General features: G+C 42.0%; 1 protein-coding gene across 1 annotated transcript; it reads right to left on the minus strand.

Annotated features, from left to right (window-relative positions):
* Window positions 1-7,276: 7,276 nt before the first annotated feature.
* On the minus strand, window positions 7,277-18,971 carry LOC111949945 (P2X purinoceptor 5). Its single transcript, XM_023967303.2, has 13 exons — window positions 18,909-18,971; window positions 18,496-18,659; window positions 18,098-18,248; window positions 16,096-16,167; window positions 15,897-15,972; window positions 15,695-15,791; window positions 12,021-12,116; window positions 11,684-11,825; window positions 11,349-11,479; window positions 11,118-11,211; window positions 10,945-11,010; window positions 8,056-8,141; window positions 7,277-7,942 (listed from the first exon to the last, which is right to left on the minus strand). Exons 2-13 carry the CDS (start codon window positions 18,642-18,644, stop codon window positions 7,834-7,836), a joined length of 1,269 nt encoding a protein of 422 aa, XP_023823071.1. The 5' UTR covers window positions 18,645-18,659; window positions 18,909-18,971; the 3' UTR covers window positions 7,277-7,833.
* Between the last annotated feature and the right edge of the window lie 213 nt (window positions 18,972-19,184).

The raw sequence follows: 19,184 nt of genomic DNA on the forward strand, positions 1-19,184 counted from the left end.
GGTAACAACATCTCCACCCGCTGATCCTCAACACTGGGGCCCCTCACAAGATGCGTTCTGAGCCCTCTCCTGTACTCCCTGTTCACCCAGACTGCGTGGCCATGCACGCCTCCAACTCATCATCAAGTTTGCGGACAACACAGTGGTAGGCTTGATACCAACAACGACGAGACGGCCTACAGGGAGGAGTGAGGGCCCTCGAGTTGTGTGTCAGGAAAATAACATCACACTCAACGGCAACAAACAAAGGAAGATGATTGTGGACTTTCAGGAAACAGCAGAGGAGCACCCCCCTATCCACCATCGACGGGGACGTGTGGAGAAGGTGGAAAGTTTTAAGTTCCTCAGTTGTACACATCCGGACAAACCTGAATTGGCCACCCACACAGACAGCGTTGTGAAGAAGGCGCAGCAGCGCCTCTTCAACCTCAGGAGGCTGAAGAAATTCGGCTTGTCACCAAAAGCACCACAAACTTCTACAGATGCAAATCGAGAGCATCCTGTCGGGCTGTATCACCGCCTGGTACGGCAACTGCTCCGCCCCAAACCGTTAGGCTCTCCAGAAGGGTAGTGAGGTCTGCACAACGCATCACCCGGGGGGCAAACTACCTGCCCTCAGGACACCTACACCACCCGATGTCACAGGAAGCCATAAAGATCATCAAGGACAACAACCCCCGGAGCCACTGCCTGTTCACCCCGCTACATCCAGAACATGAAGGCAGTACGTAACAGTGCATACAAACGCAAGGGACGCGAGAGACTTGCAAAACAGCTTCTATCTCAAGGCCATCAGACTGTTTAAACAGTCTTCCCACCACTAACTATTTAAGTGGCCCTGCTGTCCAACATAGCTGACTCAAACCTCCAGCCACTTTTATAATGGAGTAATTTTGGAGAAATGTAATGTAAAATGGTATATCAATCCTAGCCACTTTAACACCATGCCACTCTTAAATAATGGTATTAATATCCTTACATTACCATCTCAGTATGTATTATGTATATACGTAATCGAATTCACCACTGCATCTTGCCATCTTATGTAACACATGTATCACTAGCCACCTTGTAAGACTAGTGCCACTGGTTCTTGTTTAACATACCCCTACAATTACTCATCCATTTAAGAACGCTGTACCTACTTCACCATCATACTAGCAGTTATGCCTATGCGCGTCCGTACCAATCAACTCCCATTATATATATCGCTGATTCGTTAATATTCTTTATCCCTTTACACATTAGTGTGTGATAAGGTAGTAGTTGTGGAATTGGTTAGGTTAGAATTACTGTTGGTTATTACTAGCATTGTCGCCTTGTTAAAATCCCCAGCTACGATGAATGCAGCCTCAGGGTGTGTGGTTTCCAGTTTACAAAGAGTCAGATAAAGTTCGTTCAGGGCCATCGATGTGTCTGCTTMGGGGGGGATATATACGGCTGTGATTATAATCGAAGAGAATTCCCTTGGTAGATAATGCGGTCGACATTTGATTGTGAGGAATTCTAAATCTGGTGAACAGAATGACTTGAGTTCCTGTATGTTGTTATGATCACACCACGTCTCGTTGATCATAAGGCATACACCCCCGCCCTTCTTCTTACCAGAAAGATGTTTGTTTCTGTCGGCGCAATGCAGTTTCTCTCTATGGCCACATGCAGGGCTGTCTGATCTGCAGAGAAATGCCAATCAATCAAGCAATCAATAAATCAGTTATGAACAATATATACCAGCCGTATTTAATGGGTAGTTCTAGCATTTGCCCTTGAGCATTGTTAGATTTCTGACCAAGAATGAAAATGAGACACTTTCTCTCTCTGTCTCACATTTGAACTCTGGGTCAGTGAGATGTTTATTGGTAACTTCAAGATACTGTAGTAGCCCATTTAGTTTGGTTTCGTCTCTTTTTGAAGCTGCCGCAAACAAACGTTCCATGTCAAATGTCTTGGTTTCCTCCAAATTCTGGTCTTTAGTTAATATCAGAAGTCCATCTGTATTTTTTCTGAAATACAGTATATAGCACCAAAATTACACATGTTATAAACAACTTTGCTTTGAATCCTTAATTAGAGCAGATGAGCCTATTGAATMAATAACATTACAGCAGGATGCATTTCTGGAATGTTTCGACTGTTCTTGTCTATTCATGTTCTGTATTGTGTAACACTTCAAGTTTTGTGTGGCCCAGGAAGAGTTGCTGCTGCTTTTGCAACAGCTAATGGGGATCCTAATAAATTGCCAAAAATACCAAAAACGTCCTCCACAGGCAGCGTTGGCTGAAACACGCTTTGACTTTTGAGTGTAATGTAATTGAATAGGGTGATCTACTCTGATTAGTATATACATGTGCACTGTAAAATAATTATTGAGGTGATCAGTAAATTGTACTTGAAAATATAATTATTTTGACATCTTTACTTGAATATAATTAGTACTTTACTCTACTTCACTTGTTCAATCAACACCCCCCCCCKAAAAAATGAATTCAACATAAGATAAATGTATAATCTAAACAACTATTTGTGTGTAAAAACGACGAGGAAAATTGTGTTTAACTTACTCAATTTTCATAATATTTTCAATCTACTTAAGAATTTGAAGTTCTTCCAACAACTTGCCATGTGGCTCTGTTTTCAAAGAATTGTGGGTAATTGTGTTTAAAAAATAAATACTTTTACTCAATGTTMTATGCATGTTTGAAGAACGAAAAGAACATTTCTATATTAGTATCAAACTGTTTGTTATGCTATGAGGTYCAATGGATCATGATGAATGGATATCAAAACCGTCCAGAAAATGTACTTTCAATAATGAGACCATCCATTCTCACCTATGTGAGAATGCTGTTCATTGACTACAGCTCAGTATTCAACACCATAGTGCCCACGAAGCTCATCACTAAGCTAAGGACCCTGGGACTAAACACCTCCCTCTGCAACTGGATCCTGGACTTCCTGACGGGCCGCCCCAGGTGGTAAGGGTAAGAAACAACACGTCTGCTACGCTGATCCTCAACACTGGGGCCCCTCAAGGGTTAGTACTTAGTCCCCTCCTGTACTCCCTGTTCACCCATGACTGCGTGGCCAAACACGACTCCAACATCATCATTAAGTTTGCTGACGACACAACAGTGGTAGGCCTGATGACCGACAACGATGAGACGGCCTATAGGGAGGAGGTCAGAGGCCTGGCAGCGTGGTGCCAGGACAACAACCGCTCCCTCAATGTGAGCAAGACAAAGGAGCTGATCGTGGACTACAGGAAAACATCAACGGGTCTGTAGTGGAGCGGGTTGAGAGTTTCAAGTTCCTTGGTGTCCACATCACCAATGAATTATCATGGTCCAAACACACCAAGGCAGTCATGAAGAGGGCACGACAACACCTTTTCCCCCTCAGGAGACTGAAAAGATTCGGCATGGGTCCCCAGATCCAAAGTTATACAGATGCACCATTGAGAGCATCCTGACCGGTTGCATCACCGCCTGGTATGGCAACTGCTCAGCATCTGACCGTAAGGCGCTACAGAGAGTAGTGCGTACGGCCCAGTACATCACTGGGGCCAAGCTTCCTGCCATCCAGGACCTATATAATAGGCGGTGTCAGAGGAAAGCCCAAAAATGGTCAGAGACTTCAGTCACCCAAGTCTAGGACCAAAAGGCTACTTAACAGCTTCTACCCCCAAGCCATAAGACTGCTTAACCTGTTGAGGACAGAGGGCGCTGTTTTCACTTTGGGGGAAAATCGTGCCCAATTTAAACGGCCTCGTACTCAATTCTTGCTCGTACAATATGCATATTATTATTACTATTGGATAGAAAACACTCTCTAGTTTCTAAAACCGTTTGAATTATATCTGTGAGTAAAACAGAACTCATTTTGCAGCAAACTTCCTGACCAGGAAGTGGAAAATCTGAAAACGATGCTCTGTTCTAGGGCCTGCCTATAAATGGGCTTGATACGTATTAAGTATGACATGGCACGTCATCACACCTTCCACTAGATGTCAATAGGCAGTGAGAGAAGAATGGAGTGTTTATCTTTGGTCCTGAGTGTGGAATAATAAGCTCTTGGCATGGACGTGTCACCCCATTTCCTGTTTTCCTGGAAAGCGCGAGAAGGAGCCTGGGATTGCCTTCTTGGAAAGCTGTCGTTATAGACCTACTAATATCTCCGGCTTTGATTTTATTTGATAAATGTGACAATATCATCCGTAAAGTATGTTTTTTTCAATATAGTTTTTAATTAGATTATTTTAATTTTTTCGGGACGTTAGGCGTGTTGCGTTGTGTGCCTTTGTTCAGGGAGAGGAGAGCTTCGCGCTACTTTGCTAGCTTTCCGTGCTAATTTGACTGGAGAAGAGGACGTTCTAAAACCAAACAACGATTGTTCACGGACAAAAGGACCCTTATATCAAACTTCTGATGGAAGATCATCAAAGTAGGCACCCATTTTATGATGACTATTTTCATTATATCTGTCGCAACATGTGTACTATTAGGTAGCGCCCGATTTTGGGCAACGCTCTTCGCTATACATCATGCTGGGATGTCGTAATGAAGTTATTTTTAGAATTCTAACACGGCGATTGCATTAAGAAACTAGGTTATCTATCATTTTCCTATACAACGTATGTATTCTTTTATAGTCATGTTTATGAATAGTTATTTGGTCAGAATGGGTGAGTTTAGAAAATATCCGCACATTTCTGGGAAAAAGATCCTACGTTAGCAAATGTGATAACCACTGATTTCAGCTCTAAATATGCCCACTCTTTCGAACAAAAACATAAGTGTATGTATAACCTGATGTTATAGGACTGTCATCTGATGAAGGTTTATGAAGGTTAGTGAAAATTAATATATTTTGCTGGTTTATCGCTATCGCTAACGTGCCTAATTAGCTATCGCTAACGTGCCTTGCATTGATGAATGCGGTAGTGTGGTAGGCTATTGTTAAGTAAGCTAATATATGCTACTATTGTGTTTTCGCTGTAAAACACTTAAAAAATCAGAAATATTGGCTGGATTCACAGATGTTTGTCTTTAATTTGCTGTACACCATCGATTTTTCAGAAATGTTTTATGACGAGTATTTAGGTATTTCACGTTGGTCTCTATAATTTACTGGCTGCTTCGGTTGCTATTTTTTGACGGTAGCTGTGATGGTAGCTGCATGTGAAACTGATTTATACTCAATATGCACATTTTTTTGAACAAAAAATAGATTTATTGGTGTAAACATGTTATAGGACTGTCATCTGATGAAGTTGTTTCTTGGTTAGTTTGGTTGGATCTTGGTTAGTTATGTTGGTTTTGTGCATGCTACCTGTGCTGTGAAAAATGTCTGTCCTTTTTTGTATTTGGTGGGGGGCTAACATAAATATARGTGGTGTTTTCGCTGTAAAACATTTAAAAAATCGGACATGTTGGCTGGATTCACAAGATGTGTATCTTTCATTTGCTGTATTGGACTTGTTAATGTGTGAAAGTTAAATATTTCTAAAAAATATTTTTTGAATTTCGCGCTCTGCCTTTTCAGTGGAATGTGGGAGGAGTTCCGCTAGCGGAACCCCGGAGCCAGACAGGTTAACAATTAATCAAATGGCCATCGGACTATTTACATTGACCCCCCCCCCTAATTGTTTTGTACACTGCTGCTACTCACTGTTTATTATCTATGCATAGTCACTTCACCCCTACCTACATGTACAAATTACCTCAACTAACCTGTACCACCACACATTGACTCGGTACCGGTACCCCCTGTATATAGCCTTGTTATTGTTATTTTATTCTGTAACTTTTTATAATTTTTTACTTTAGTTTATTTGGTAAAAAATGTCTTAACTCTTTTTTAACTGCACTGTTGGTTAAGGGCTTGTAAGTAAGCATTTCACGGTAAGGTCTACACTTGTTGTATTCGGCGCATGTGACAAATAAAGTTTGATTTGATTAGTTAGCACCTGCGCGCCACTCTTGACAGAGTCATAAACATCAAGCTACAATGCTTGCAGCTTAACCCCCAGTTAGTGCTAGTGGAATGAGCACTGTGCTCAACAATTCCTGCTAAAGTGGATAAAAATGTAAAGTGATCAAATACATAAAGCCATGTTTAACACTAAGACCTGATCAATGAAAGTAACTAAACAGAAAGATTAACAGTTCTAGATTTAATCAAATTAAGTTGGATCTTAGACATTTTTTATACAGGACTTAACTTTTAGTGTTTCACAAACAGTAAAATATAAAGTATATAATACTTAAAAATACATCAATACAGCAAATAGTTGCATAATATTTTTTAAAGTATGTTTTTGTATCCAACTGGTCGCCTTTTTGTCTTCTTTTTGGATTACCTGCCATTTAGACGCCTAACTTCCACTGACCTTATCACAACATTGTCACATTGTTAAAGAGATGTTAAGTTAATTACTTATTATGTTGCTCTTGTGTATGAGTCTGTAAGAAATTAGTACCAAAATGTAGCACCTCTCTTCAAGAGGGCACATCAACTTATGTGGTAGACTCCTTATCAGGACTTGTCTCGCTGATAAGTGGTTGGTCCAGTTCATTTGGGTGTTCATTGGGGTCTAGTCCTTTGGGTGTGGTACACTGTTGTTAGGCTTGGGGTTAGATAAAGGGGAGGAAGATGTTGTCTGTCCTGCTCCTCCCACTCACTCACTAGACAAGATGGATGGCATTGCTGTTGTTCTGGAAAAATAAAATAAAACATTAAAGTTCATCCTATCCTAATTTAAATAGCTTAGTATTGATACCTGAAATGTTACGTGAATATCTTAATCTAACACTATATCTTCATATGTAGTCTATTGATATGCCATCATCGTTAACTAATTCAGCTAAAATAATGATATCTGAGATTTGAACTCACCCAGAAAGTATGTCTTAAGGTGTTACCTCACAAGTGATCAGTGACCAGACAAGACAGTAAAAAATACCAGTTTGCTCATTCACTCATTTCTTGTCTAGTCTTGATTCTAGATAGATAGAGTAAGCATGCATGGCAAAACTGTCAAGTTCATTAGCATATGATACTTTATGGTGTTATATACTGAACCTTTGTATGTACAGTACCAGTCAAAAATGTGGACACACCTACTCATTCAAAGGTTTTTCTTTATTTTGACTATTTTCTACATTGTAAAATAATAGTGAAGACATCAGAACTATGAAATAACACATATGCAATCATGTAGTAACCAAAAAAGTGTTAAACAAATCAAAATGTATTTTATATTTGAGATTCTTCCTGGGTCTCCCGGGTGGCGCAGTGGTCTAGAGCACTGCATCGCAGTGCTAGCTGCGCCACCAGAGTCTCTGGGTTCGCGCCCAGGCTGGGCTGGATTCGCGCCCAGGCTCTGTCGCAGCCGGCCGCAACCGGGAGATCCGTGGGGCGACGCACAATTGGCAAATAATAGTCGTCCGGGTTAGGGAGGGTTTGGCCGGTAGGGATATCCTTGTCTCAGTATGTAAAAAAAAAAAACAAAAAAAAAAATTATAAAAAATGTATGCACTCTACTGTAAGTCGCTCTGGATAAGAGCGTCTGCTCTTGGCCGGTAGGGATATCCTTGTCTCAGTATGTAAAAATGTAATAAAATGTATGCACTCTACTGTAAGTCGCTCTGGATAAGAGCGTCTGCTAAATGACTAAAATGTAAATGTAAATGTCTTCAAAGTAGCCACCCTTTGCATTGATGACAGCTTTGCACAATCTTGGCATTCTCTCAACCAGCTTCTTTAGGTACGGCTAAGTGAGCTGCTGTCATGATTAAACCTCTGGTGATAGGTCAGTGAGCTGCTGCCATAGTGTTAAAGCACAGTTGATACGTCAGTGACCAGTTGTTCTTCTGGGGTTTGTTTTGTATCCTCTTTAGAACCGTTATAGTGTTCTGTGATGTCAGAAAGGTTTCTGTCTTTCCTGTAGAAGGGGGAGTGTGAATGAACATTACATTTTATAACAAGAGTCTCTTAATCTCTGTTACCAGGAAAAAAAATTGTAACTCAGGCAAATATTTATTGTAAATGCCATACTTCTTGACGTTTTCAAACTTCCAGTCCTTATAGAACTCCCTCTTTTTCATCAGGTAGAGAAGAATCCAGTCACAGAGCCAGGTCCCCTGCAACAAAACGAGGCCCATGAACATATATAATATAAAACAATAAAATATAGAGAATATACTATATACCTGTATTGCAGAGGAGGCTGGTGGGAGGAGCTAGAGGAGGACGGGGTCATTGGTGTTATGTCCGTCTTTAGAATGAGACCAAGGTGCAGCGTGGTAGGCGTAAATTTTTTCTTTATTCAAATGCAACCGAAAAACAACAAAATGAAGAAAACGAACGTAAAGCTATATGCAGTTGCAGAAAGCAACTACACACAAACAGATCCCACCAACTCAAGGTGGGAAAAAGGGCTGCCTAAAGTATGACCCCAATCAGAGACAACGATAGACAGCTGCCCTCTGATTGGGAAATACCGCCAACAAAGAAATAGACAAACTAGAATGCCCACCCAAATCACACCCTGACTTAACCAAATAGAGAAATAAAAAGCTCTCTCTAAGGTCGGGGCGTGACAGTTAACCCCCCCCCCAAGGTGCGTACACGGCCGCAAAACCTGACTCTATAGGGGAGGGTCCAGGTGGGCATCTATCCTCGGTGGCGGCTCCGGTTCGGGACGTAGCCCCCGCTCTCGCACGCTGATCTCTCGCTTGTGGAACGGACGTGATCGTCGCCGAAGACTCCGGACCGTGAATCGTTGCCGGAAGAAGCGACCGTGGATCATCGCGGACGCTCTGGACTGGGAAACCCGCTGGAGGCTCTGGACTGCAGACCCCGCTGGAGGCGTCTCTGGACTGCAGACCGCCGCTGGAGGCTCTGGACTGCAGATCGCTCGCTGGAGGCTCTGCGTGTGGACTGTCTCAGGAGGTTCCGGTACCGGTGGGACCGTCACTGCAGGCTTCGTGCATCGGATCATCACTGGAGGCTTCGGGCCATGGATTCATCACTGGAGGCTTTGGGCCATGGATCATCACTGTTCGGGCAGTGTCGTTGTGGTCCTCCATGATCATTCATGGAGGCGTCGGGCCATGGATCATCACTCTGCAGCTTTGGTGCCATGGATCATCACTGGAGCTTTCGGGCCATGGATCAATCACTTGTAGGGTGACTTGTGGGGTTTACCGCCTCCTCCTCTCGCCGAGAGGGTGGGGACTTTTTTTTTTGAGTACTTGGGCTTTGTGGTTTTTTGCGTGAGCTCCAGTGTCGCCACTTTGAAGATCTGGGGATGTTCCGGATTTCAAGTAGGAACCCTTAGGTTGTCGTTTTTTTGTTTTCTTTTTCGTGTTGGCTTTTGAATGTTTTTTGTTTTTGGTCAGTGCTGGGGAGACACGGTGTTGTTTGTTTGTTGTGAGTTGGAGGGCTCGTGTGAGCTGGGCTGGCACTATGTATATATGCTGGACGGTGTGAGATGTGCACGTGGAGGGTCTGGAGCGGTATGATATCGGGGAGCATACTCCGTGTCTGGCTGGATTTGGCGGGGCGACTTTTATTGCCCTGCGGAGTATGTGGGGCTCGGTGGCAGTTGGTTTGGTGTGGTTTCAGGTGCTACATTTTTGAGACGTCACTCTTTGGGATGTGAAGTTGCTGTCTAGCTTGTGGTTCGCGATCTCAGTGCGTGGAGTAGATCGTGTAGGATATCTTGGACTTTTCTGTTCGAAGGATGGCGGTACTGCGACACCAGGAGCGCTAGTAGCTGGCCACAACCCCGTCCTTGGCTCGTGTTGTGTTGGCGTTGATGATGTGTGTTTGTGTGTGCTGTGTGTGCTCGCTGGTGTGAAGTGCTCGATAGGTAGGCTGGCGCATCGTGAGTACGCGATCGCGCTGGTGGGTGTGCTCGATATAGGTGTTGGGCTCGCATGGTGTGTGTGTGTGTTGGTGAGGACGTATGTGTCGCATGTTTGGTGCTGATATTTGGCTCGCGCAAGAGAACGTGGTGCCTTGTAAGTTGGTTCTATGTACGCGCTCCTTAAAGCGAGTGCGGGGGCAGTGTGGCTCTGGGTTTCTAGTGAGTCGTTGCTTCTACCGGTCATACCCGATGGCGCCTGTGTTGCAGTTGGCCCTGCTCCCAATATGTGGTCTGTTCTTCTCTGTATGCTTTGGTCGTCATGTTTGATTCCTGGTTTCGTCGCCGTTCCTCTCTCGCTGCCTCCACCTGCTCCCATGGAAGGCGATCCTTTCCGGCCTGGATCTCCTCCCACGTCCAGGATCCTTTACCGTCTAATATATCCTCCCATGTCCAGGATGTCTGCTCCTCCTGGCCACGCTGCTTGGTCCTTTGGTGGTGGGATCTTCTGTTACGTCCGTCGTTAGAATGAGATCAAGGTGCAGCGTGGTAGGCGTACATTTTTTCTTTATTCAAAATGACACCGKAAAACAACAAAATAAGAAAACGAATGTAAAGCTATATGCAGTGCAGAAAGCAACAACACACAAACAAGATCCCACAACTGAAGGTGGGAAAAAGAGCTGCCTAAGTATGATCCCCAATCAGAGACAACAATAGACAGCTGCCTCTGATTGGGAACCATACCCGGCCAACAAAGAAATAGACAAACTAGAATGCCCARCCAAATCACACCCTGACCTAACCAAATAGAGAAATAAAAAGTKTCTCTAAGGTCAGGGCGTGACAATTGGAATGACTGTAATGGAATAAATGGAACGTCTACCATTCCATTTCTACCATTCCAGACATTACAGACCACCAGCCTCTTCTGTGAAATTGTAAAAAAAAGTATTGTCTCAATAAAAAAAAAAGTATTGTCTCAATACGAATGTCATCTTTTTTTTAAAACAAGTTAATCTGAAAGTATTGTTTTGGCTGTACAGGTATGTGCAGGTCTGTTGAATAATACTTACACCACCAATACAAGCTAGTCCTGAGCCTATATTGATAACGGTGGGAATGATACAGAACTTTCCAGCCTGTAGTAGAAAATAGAAGAAAGTAACAATATGGGAATCAAAACATCAGGAAACAAAATAGATGCATTCATCCTGAAAAGCCATATAATAAGACATATTTCTCATACCTTTCCATGCACCATGATGTTGATGCGTATGCCATACACTTTGAATTGTGTTCGGTAGACTTCTCCAGACTCATTTTTGTAATACCGAGCATGTCTGTTATGAGAGTACCAAAAATGTGGAAGATTGAAGTATGACTTCAAATTAAGTATTATTTGTCAACTTCTTGTGTGTGTGTTCATGTGTGTGTGCATGTGCGTGTGTGTGTGTGTGTGCGCGCAAATGTGTGTCACCTGAAGTTGAATCCTGTGGACTCTCTGGACCCATTAATGTCAATGCGAGTAAAGTTGTACCGGGGCTTGCATTCTGAGTGATCTCTGTCAAGGTCACACTTCCACTTAATCAGAATTCCAATTGAACCACCCTGGAGAGAGAGAGATAGTATTGATAGCGAAATGCTCTATTTACATGATTTATGTATTTTGTTGGTGGCTTACTCTTTGATGGTATGCACATCTTACAGAGTCTACATTTAACTGCTTAAAGTAATTGAAAAAAACATCCTCATCCTTATCAACGTCATCATCAATAACAACAACAAATACACTTTTCAATTGTGAAAACTGACCCTCAAAACCATGTCCTGAAAGCTGTGTCCAGTCTGGTAAACAATGTCTCCCAGGCGAAATATGGGGCAGTAGGGTTCAAGGAGCTCATCATAGTGACATTTCTTCAGATGGTATTTGTCAGCTGTGTCCTGAACATTGGCCCTGTAAATTGGGTGAAACATTTTAAAGATAAATGTTTTTATATCAAATTGCAGAAAGTAAACACTCTGAAATACTTCATATTAACCGATTAAAAGACTCCAGCTCTAGTTTATACATTTAAACATTTGAAGAAAACTCTGGCAGAAATCCATCGGTCTGTCTATTTTGTATGTGTTTTTAACATAGATAACTTACTTTGAGAAACTGAATTTGGGAAATCGGATGAAATTCTTTATGAAGATGGTGAAGTTCTCAGCTTCTCTTAAAATAGACATACGTTTATGTCCATCCCTGAAGACATGAAGGGAAGGAAGATTACTACTGTGTACACATGCTCATGTGTGTGTGTGTGTGTGTGTGTGTGTGTGTGTGTGTGTGTGTGTGTGTGTGTGTGTGTGTGTGTGTGTTGTGTGTGTGGTGTGTGTGTGTGCTGTCCGTGTGTGTGCGCCAGTGTGTGTGTATGTGCCTGTGTGTGTGTAGGATACGGACCCTTGTTAAGGTAAGGGGTGGCGGTTGGGTGAGGGGTGGAAGAGGATACGAACCGGATTAGAGTAAGGCTAGGTGGTAGGGGGAAGGGTTAGATATCTCTAAATTGGATAGAACAAGAAAAAGAAAATAAATCAACTGTAATTGTATATTTAAAAATAAAATGTATGTATAAAATAACATATGGTCATGTGTGATTGGAGTCAGTTGTGCACGGCTATGTCGGGGATAGTGGAATATGTTGGGTCAGTTTCAACCTTGGAGCATTTTGGACATGGGGGTGTCTGTGGTCCATTTGGCCTCTTCCACAGCTTCCTTCAATAATGGAAGCTGTGGAAGCTGATGGATCTGTTYATGAACTTCTGACCAATGATTGACTGAATCCAGATATGTTGTGGGTGTAATGATTACTGATTTACCTTGGTAGTCTGTAGGCCATTGTTATTGCTATGTTTTGGATTGTCAGTAGCCAATTAATCTGCTGTGGTGAGGCTGTTATCCAGGCTGGTAGGGCATATTTAAAGAAAGATCGGATGTAGCTGATATAGACTTTAAACACTGTCTGAGGTGATTTTCTTCCGCACATGGTTTTTAAGTGGTTGAGTCTTTTTCGTCCCTCTCTCTTTATGTTTGTGATATGTGTTGTCCAGTGCATTTTCTTCTGAAAGGTGACGCCAAGGAATTTAGCCACTTTTTCTAAATGTATTAATTTGCCATAAAGCTTGAGTTCAATGGGTTTCTTTGTTTTTTGGATGGTGCTTCTTGTAAAGAGGACACATGAAGTCTTTTGTGGGTTCAACTTTACGCACCACATGTTAGACCATGTCTCTAACTCTTGAATAGACTGCTCAAGTTTTTTGGCAGCAAGTTGAGGACATTTGGAGCTGGACCAGTAGCAGAGGTTGTCAGCAAACTGTGAAACTTGACCTATGGTGGATGGAGGTTAATAGATGTCTAATATATATAGCAGGAATGCCATAGGACTGCTCCCTTTGGGACACCTGCTTCAMGGGTAAATGGTGGGGATATTGCTGTGGAAGCCTTTACTTTATTTGTGCGGTTGTGGAGGAAGCTGGTGTTGATGTTTTTGATGGAAGGTGGTAGTTTAAGATTGGAGTCTGCAAGTCGATAGCACAACTCATTATGCCACATCTTGTCGAATGCCTTTTCTATATCTAAGAAGACGGCCAGGGTAAAAAATGTTTTCTTGAAATTTTGGAGAATTTCTTCTGAAAGTCTTATCTGTAGTTGATCTTGTTTTTTTGACGCCAGCCTGATGGACTCCAAGAAGGCCCATTTCCTCGGTGTGGCTGCTCAGTCTTTGGATGAGTACTCTCTCAAACAGCTTTCTAACATGGCTGAGGAGGCTGACTGGTCTGTAGCTTGTGATGTTGTATGGGTCTTTATCAGGTTTGTGAATCATTATAACAACTGCAGATTTCCAAGGCAGGAGGAAGTGGCCGTGGGTGAGACATGAGGTGAAGAGGTTGGAAAGGTGGTGTAGGTATTCATTGGGTGCTTGTTTATTGATGGTGCTGTCAATGTTTTCTACCCCAGATGTTTCGATTATTTTTTAAATTCAGATGGATCTTAGTTTCTTCGATAGTGACGGATCGGGGTGGATTTTTCTATTTATTTAAACTTTATTTAACTAGGCAAGTCAGTTAAGAACACATTCTTATTTACAATGACGGCCTACCAAAAGGCCTCCTGCGGGGACGGGGGCTGGGATTAATAATAAAAATATAGGACAAAATACACATCACGACGAGAGACACCACAACACTACATAAAGAGAGACCTAAGACAACAACATAGCATGGCAGAAACACATCACAACACAGCATGGTAACAACACCACATGACAACAACATTGTAGCAACACAACATGGCAGCAGCACAATATGGTAGCAGCACAAAACATGGTACAAACATTATTGGGCACAGACAACAGCACAAAYGCAAGAATGTAGAGATAACAATACATCATACAAAGCAGCCACAACTGTCAGTAAGAGTGTCCATGATTGAGTCTTTGAATGACGAGATGGAGATAAAACTYTCCAGTTTGAGTGTTTTTACAGCTCGTCCCAGTCGCTAGCTGCAGCGAACTGAAAAGAGGAGCGACCCAGGGATGTGTGTGTTTTGGGGACATTTAACAGAATGTGACTGGCAGAACGGGTGTTGTATGTGGAGGATGAGGGCTGCAGTATGTACTGTATCTCAGATAGGGGGGAGAGAGGCCTAAGAGGGTTTTATAAATAAGCATCAACCAGTGGGGCTTCAACGGGTATCCAGAGATGACCAGTTTACAGAGGAGTATAGAGTGCAGTGATGTGTCCTATAAGGAGCATTGGTGGCAAATCTGATGGCCGAAAGGTAAAAAACATCTAGTCGCTCGAGAGCACCCTTTCCTATAAATTACGTCTCCATATTCTAGCATGGATAGGATGGTCATCTGAATCAGGGTTAGTTTGGCAGCTGGGGTGAAAGAGGAACGATTACGACAGAAGAAACCAAGTCTAGATTTAACTTTAGCCTGCAGATTTGATATGTGCTGAGAGAAGGACAGTGGTGACTACCTCAAGCTCTAAACCCTCAGGTAGTAATCACACCAGTGGGAGAGGGGCATTCTTCTTACCAAACCACATGACCTTTGTTCTGGAGGTGTTAAGAACAATGTTAAGGGCAGAGAAAGCTTGGTGGACACTAAGAAAGCTTTGTTGTAGAGCGTTTAAGGGGCCAGCTGAGTATAAGACTTTATCATCTGCATATAAATTAATGAGAGAGCTTCCTACTGCCTGAGCTATGTTGTTGATGTAAATTGAGAAAAGCATGGGGCCTAGGATCGAGCCTACTGGTCTACTGGTGTCGGGAGAGAGGTAAGTGTCAGGTGTGAGGTAAATATTGTTTTCTGTACTTCTCTATCAACAATGTTTTCCATTCTTGGTCAAAGTGAGGGTCATTGCGGCAAGAGTGGACATTGTGTAGGTGTTTTCTGAATACTATTGCTTTTGCTTTGTTATCTTCTATTTGGTCTTGGGACTTCAACACAGGTATGATATTGTTAGTTTTGTCTACGTTAATACTRTTGGATTTTGCTGCTTCTGCAAGGCCTTAACCACATGCTTCAATCTGCGGTGAACCAATGGGAATATTTGCATTCTCTCGAGGGGGGGTGACAATCAGACTCGAGTTGCTTTTCCCTTTGTTACACTCCAGTGATTATCGGCAATGCTCCTATGAAGCCCTCGGTGACACTCCAAAACAAAACTTAAGGGAAATTACACAAAATACACACATGAAAAAGACTGAGAGCAAGCCATTTCCTGGTAGAATGCAAAACATTTTCATTAGATTTTGTCATATCATGACACACTTACTGTGATTGGTGGTAACTCTCAATGGGGCACCAGCTATATATCTCACACGTACCACTGGATTTCCCGTTGTCTCTCAAGCAGCGGCCTGTCCTAAATCCTACAGAAAATTATATTTTATGTTTGTGAAGAGTAAAGGAGATAGTATATATAATTTCTTGTTTCAATTTGTTTCAATTCAATTTGAGTCTTCAAAAATTGCTACCATGGCCAGCTTTCACTGACTCTCCCTTTGCACAGTCTTTATCTCCCTTACAGTGGCCATCCGGCACATCAGGGCTCTGTGAAACAATACCAAACCAAATGGTATGGTTTAACAAATACAGACCAAATACAGTATATATTGGACTTTTAAAGGGTGATTAAAGGTGACAACAKAAAGCAATGAAAGGGAATTCCCTTACCTCAGCACAGTTGCCCAACTTCTGGTTAGGTGTCTCTATAAAATTGGTAACAATGAAAAAAACTGCTTCACCCTATAGGAAAAAATTAAAGAGTGTTAAACAAGCCTGGTATCAACTGATAAGTGTCAGTGTGGCACGCATTTGCAGAAGAATATAGATCACGAGACACGACACATAAGTCAATACATTATATTCAAAGCGAAAAGATATGCATCAATGTATTGATGCATTAATCAATGCATTGCATTCAAGGCAAGAAAAGTTAGTGATAACGCTGCAATGGTTATATTGGTGAAATACTCTGCCTGCCTGCCTGTCTGTCTGTCCGAGTCTTTCATCAATATACCCATTGCAGCTTTATCACCAACTTTTTTGCCTTGAATGCAATGTATTGACTTATCTGTGTGAAAATCTACTTAACGCACATACACCTACACCTCTCTCTACTCTCTCCCACCTCCACAGACAGGATATTGAAGCATAGATATGCATCTGGGTATAAGTGAATACATTGCATTCAAGGCAAAACAAATAATTGGGGATTCACATAATTGGATAATTGGGGGAAAACTCAAACTCTGTGAGTGGATAAGTCTGTATGTCTGTCTTTTACCCCCATTGCAGCTTTATCACCAACTTTATTGCTTTGAATGCAGTGTATTTATGTATGCATCAATATCCTATCTGGAGAGGTGGGAAAGAGGAGAGTGAGGAGGGAGAGGGAGATAGATGAGAAGAGGGGGAGTGAGGGAAATAAGGACAGAGAGAGAATGGATACGGGAGCAGGCAGAGAGAGAGAAGTAGGTGACTGCAGGAGAGGGGAGAGAGAGGGAGATGGTGAAGGAGGGAGGGAGGAGGAGAGAGAAGAAGGGAGAGGGTGGAGGGGGTGAAGGAGAGAGAAGAGAAGAGAAGGAGGGGGGATAAAGAGGAGGTAGAGAGAGACAGAGGCAGGCAAAGAGTGGGATACAGAAGGAAGGTGGGAGAGAGAGAGAGAAGAGAGAGATGGAGATTAGAGAATAGAGAGAGAGGGAAACATGCCTGTCTGTGAGTTTATATGTCTGTCTGTCTGTGTTCCTGTCTGAGTATTTTTTATCAATTTTACCCATTGCAGCTTTACCAACTTTTTTTCCTTGAATGCAATGTTTTGACTTACAGTATCTTTGTTCATCAATCTACTTGAAACATATACAGTATATTCATCAATMAATATATTTTGGCAAAATTATACCAGACTGACGCTTATCAAAAATATAATGCTGGGTGGAAGGATCTGCATGATAGCTAAAAATCTTAAGCTTCATAACTTCGTTTCAAGAAGATCTAAATGCATATTCTCATGAAATTAATTGAGATAAAATATTGGCATGCAGATGCTGTATAGACGTTTCACCATTCATGATTAACAGTGAGAAAAATGGAGGGTGACCACAAAAATGTGTGCATAAAGGTAAACAAACACATTCAACAGATGTGATACKGAGTTTTTTCTCTGACGATGAGGCTTCCGGGGGGAGTGACGGGGGTGGAACGGGGCGGTTACCATTGGAAACGCAGCCTCAGCTTTTATTCTATTTTAGCAATAAGGCCCAAGGAGGTGAGATATATGGCCAATATACCATGACGAAGGGCTGTTCTTAAGCACACTGCAACGCAGAGTGCCTGAATGCAGCCATTAGCAGTGATATGTTGGCTACATACCACAAACCCCCGAAGTGCGTTATTGCTATTATAATGGCCATAAACTAAACCCCCCCCCGAGGTGCCTTATTGCTATTATAAACTGGTTACCAATGTATTTAGAACAGTAAAAATAAATATTTTGTCATACCCGTAGTATACGGTCTGATATACAGTACCAAGGCTTTCAGCCAAGCTGCATTCAGGGCTCAAACCACCCAGTTTATAATTATATTTATTCTAGCAGTCAAGCACAGTGGATGAGATAGAAATAAGACCAAACATTAACATCAAAGGACTTAAATGGGATTGTAGTTAGTCTGACCTGGGGTGGAATGACATAGTCCACAGGCTCCCACACCATCTGTCCGGACTCTGCGGTGTTGGTGARRGCCACTCCCTTCAGTTTGGTAATCACAGCACTCTGGATAGATTCCTCCTTGGCCTGGTAGGACTTCTTGCTCAGGAATACATACCTGTGTAGACCAGGAGGACAATATAGCTATCTCAATGAGGATCAAAYAAATCTGCTTGAGCTTAGAAAATGTGGAGGTTACTAGGGGTTAAAAATATTGATTGTAATATATTTTACATGTTACGTTTATGTGAACTAACAAATATATGGACTAGATTGTATTTTATTAATAACATTTAATATGCCCTTAGATCATTATAAGGGCATACATCTTGAAAATGTGGAAATTAATTTGTTGAGTTCCTTACCCAACAAGGTATCCAATGATGGATAATTGTATAACTCTGTACAAAGTGCCGACTCTCTTGCTTTCTGCAATGATGAATTTTCCAGTCTTGTAGTTAAGACAGGAAAGAACATTTGAAATAATTTTGCTTTTACAGCTATTGGAAGCCATTCCCCGGCCGTGATACTGTAAATTTGAAGACAACAGTCGGTTATACAGCCACTGCAACCCTTGAACCRACAGAAGCCATCACAGTCCAGTACTTGTTCATGGGTGCCAAAATGATCAGAGAAAAATGAACTACATTGGGAAACGTTCTGATGTTGATTTCATAGTATTTTCAGTGTGCTAGTGTAACACTCATTATATTGAAAATATACATTAAAACTCACAAAAAAATATATYGTGAAATGAGATCATAGTTTAGTTTCTTACCCTGGTCTCCGAGATTATTTAAATCTGGAATCAAATTAAAATCTTGTCTCTACCCATCAGCTTTCATACTAAAAACAATGTAATGATGACATCATTTCCTTAGGTCATATATCTATTCAGCCAATGAGTTTCAAGGGGCATGGCTTTTAAATCTTCTGAAGAGACAGCTTGTGATGGGGGGAGGGAATTAACAGCACACTGTAGAGCAGCATGATTTAAAAGAAATGAGTGGCAGATGTAAGAAACAAGAAACAAGTCACAGGATGTAGAGGTTCA

The sequence above is a fragment of the Salvelinus sp. IW2-2015 genome, linkage group LG22 (assembly GCF_002910315.2).
Source record: "Salvelinus sp. IW2-2015 linkage group LG22, ASM291031v2, whole genome shotgun sequence".
NCBI classification, from domain to species: domain Eukaryota; kingdom Metazoa; phylum Chordata; class Actinopteri; order Salmoniformes; family Salmonidae; genus Salvelinus; species Salvelinus sp. IW2-2015.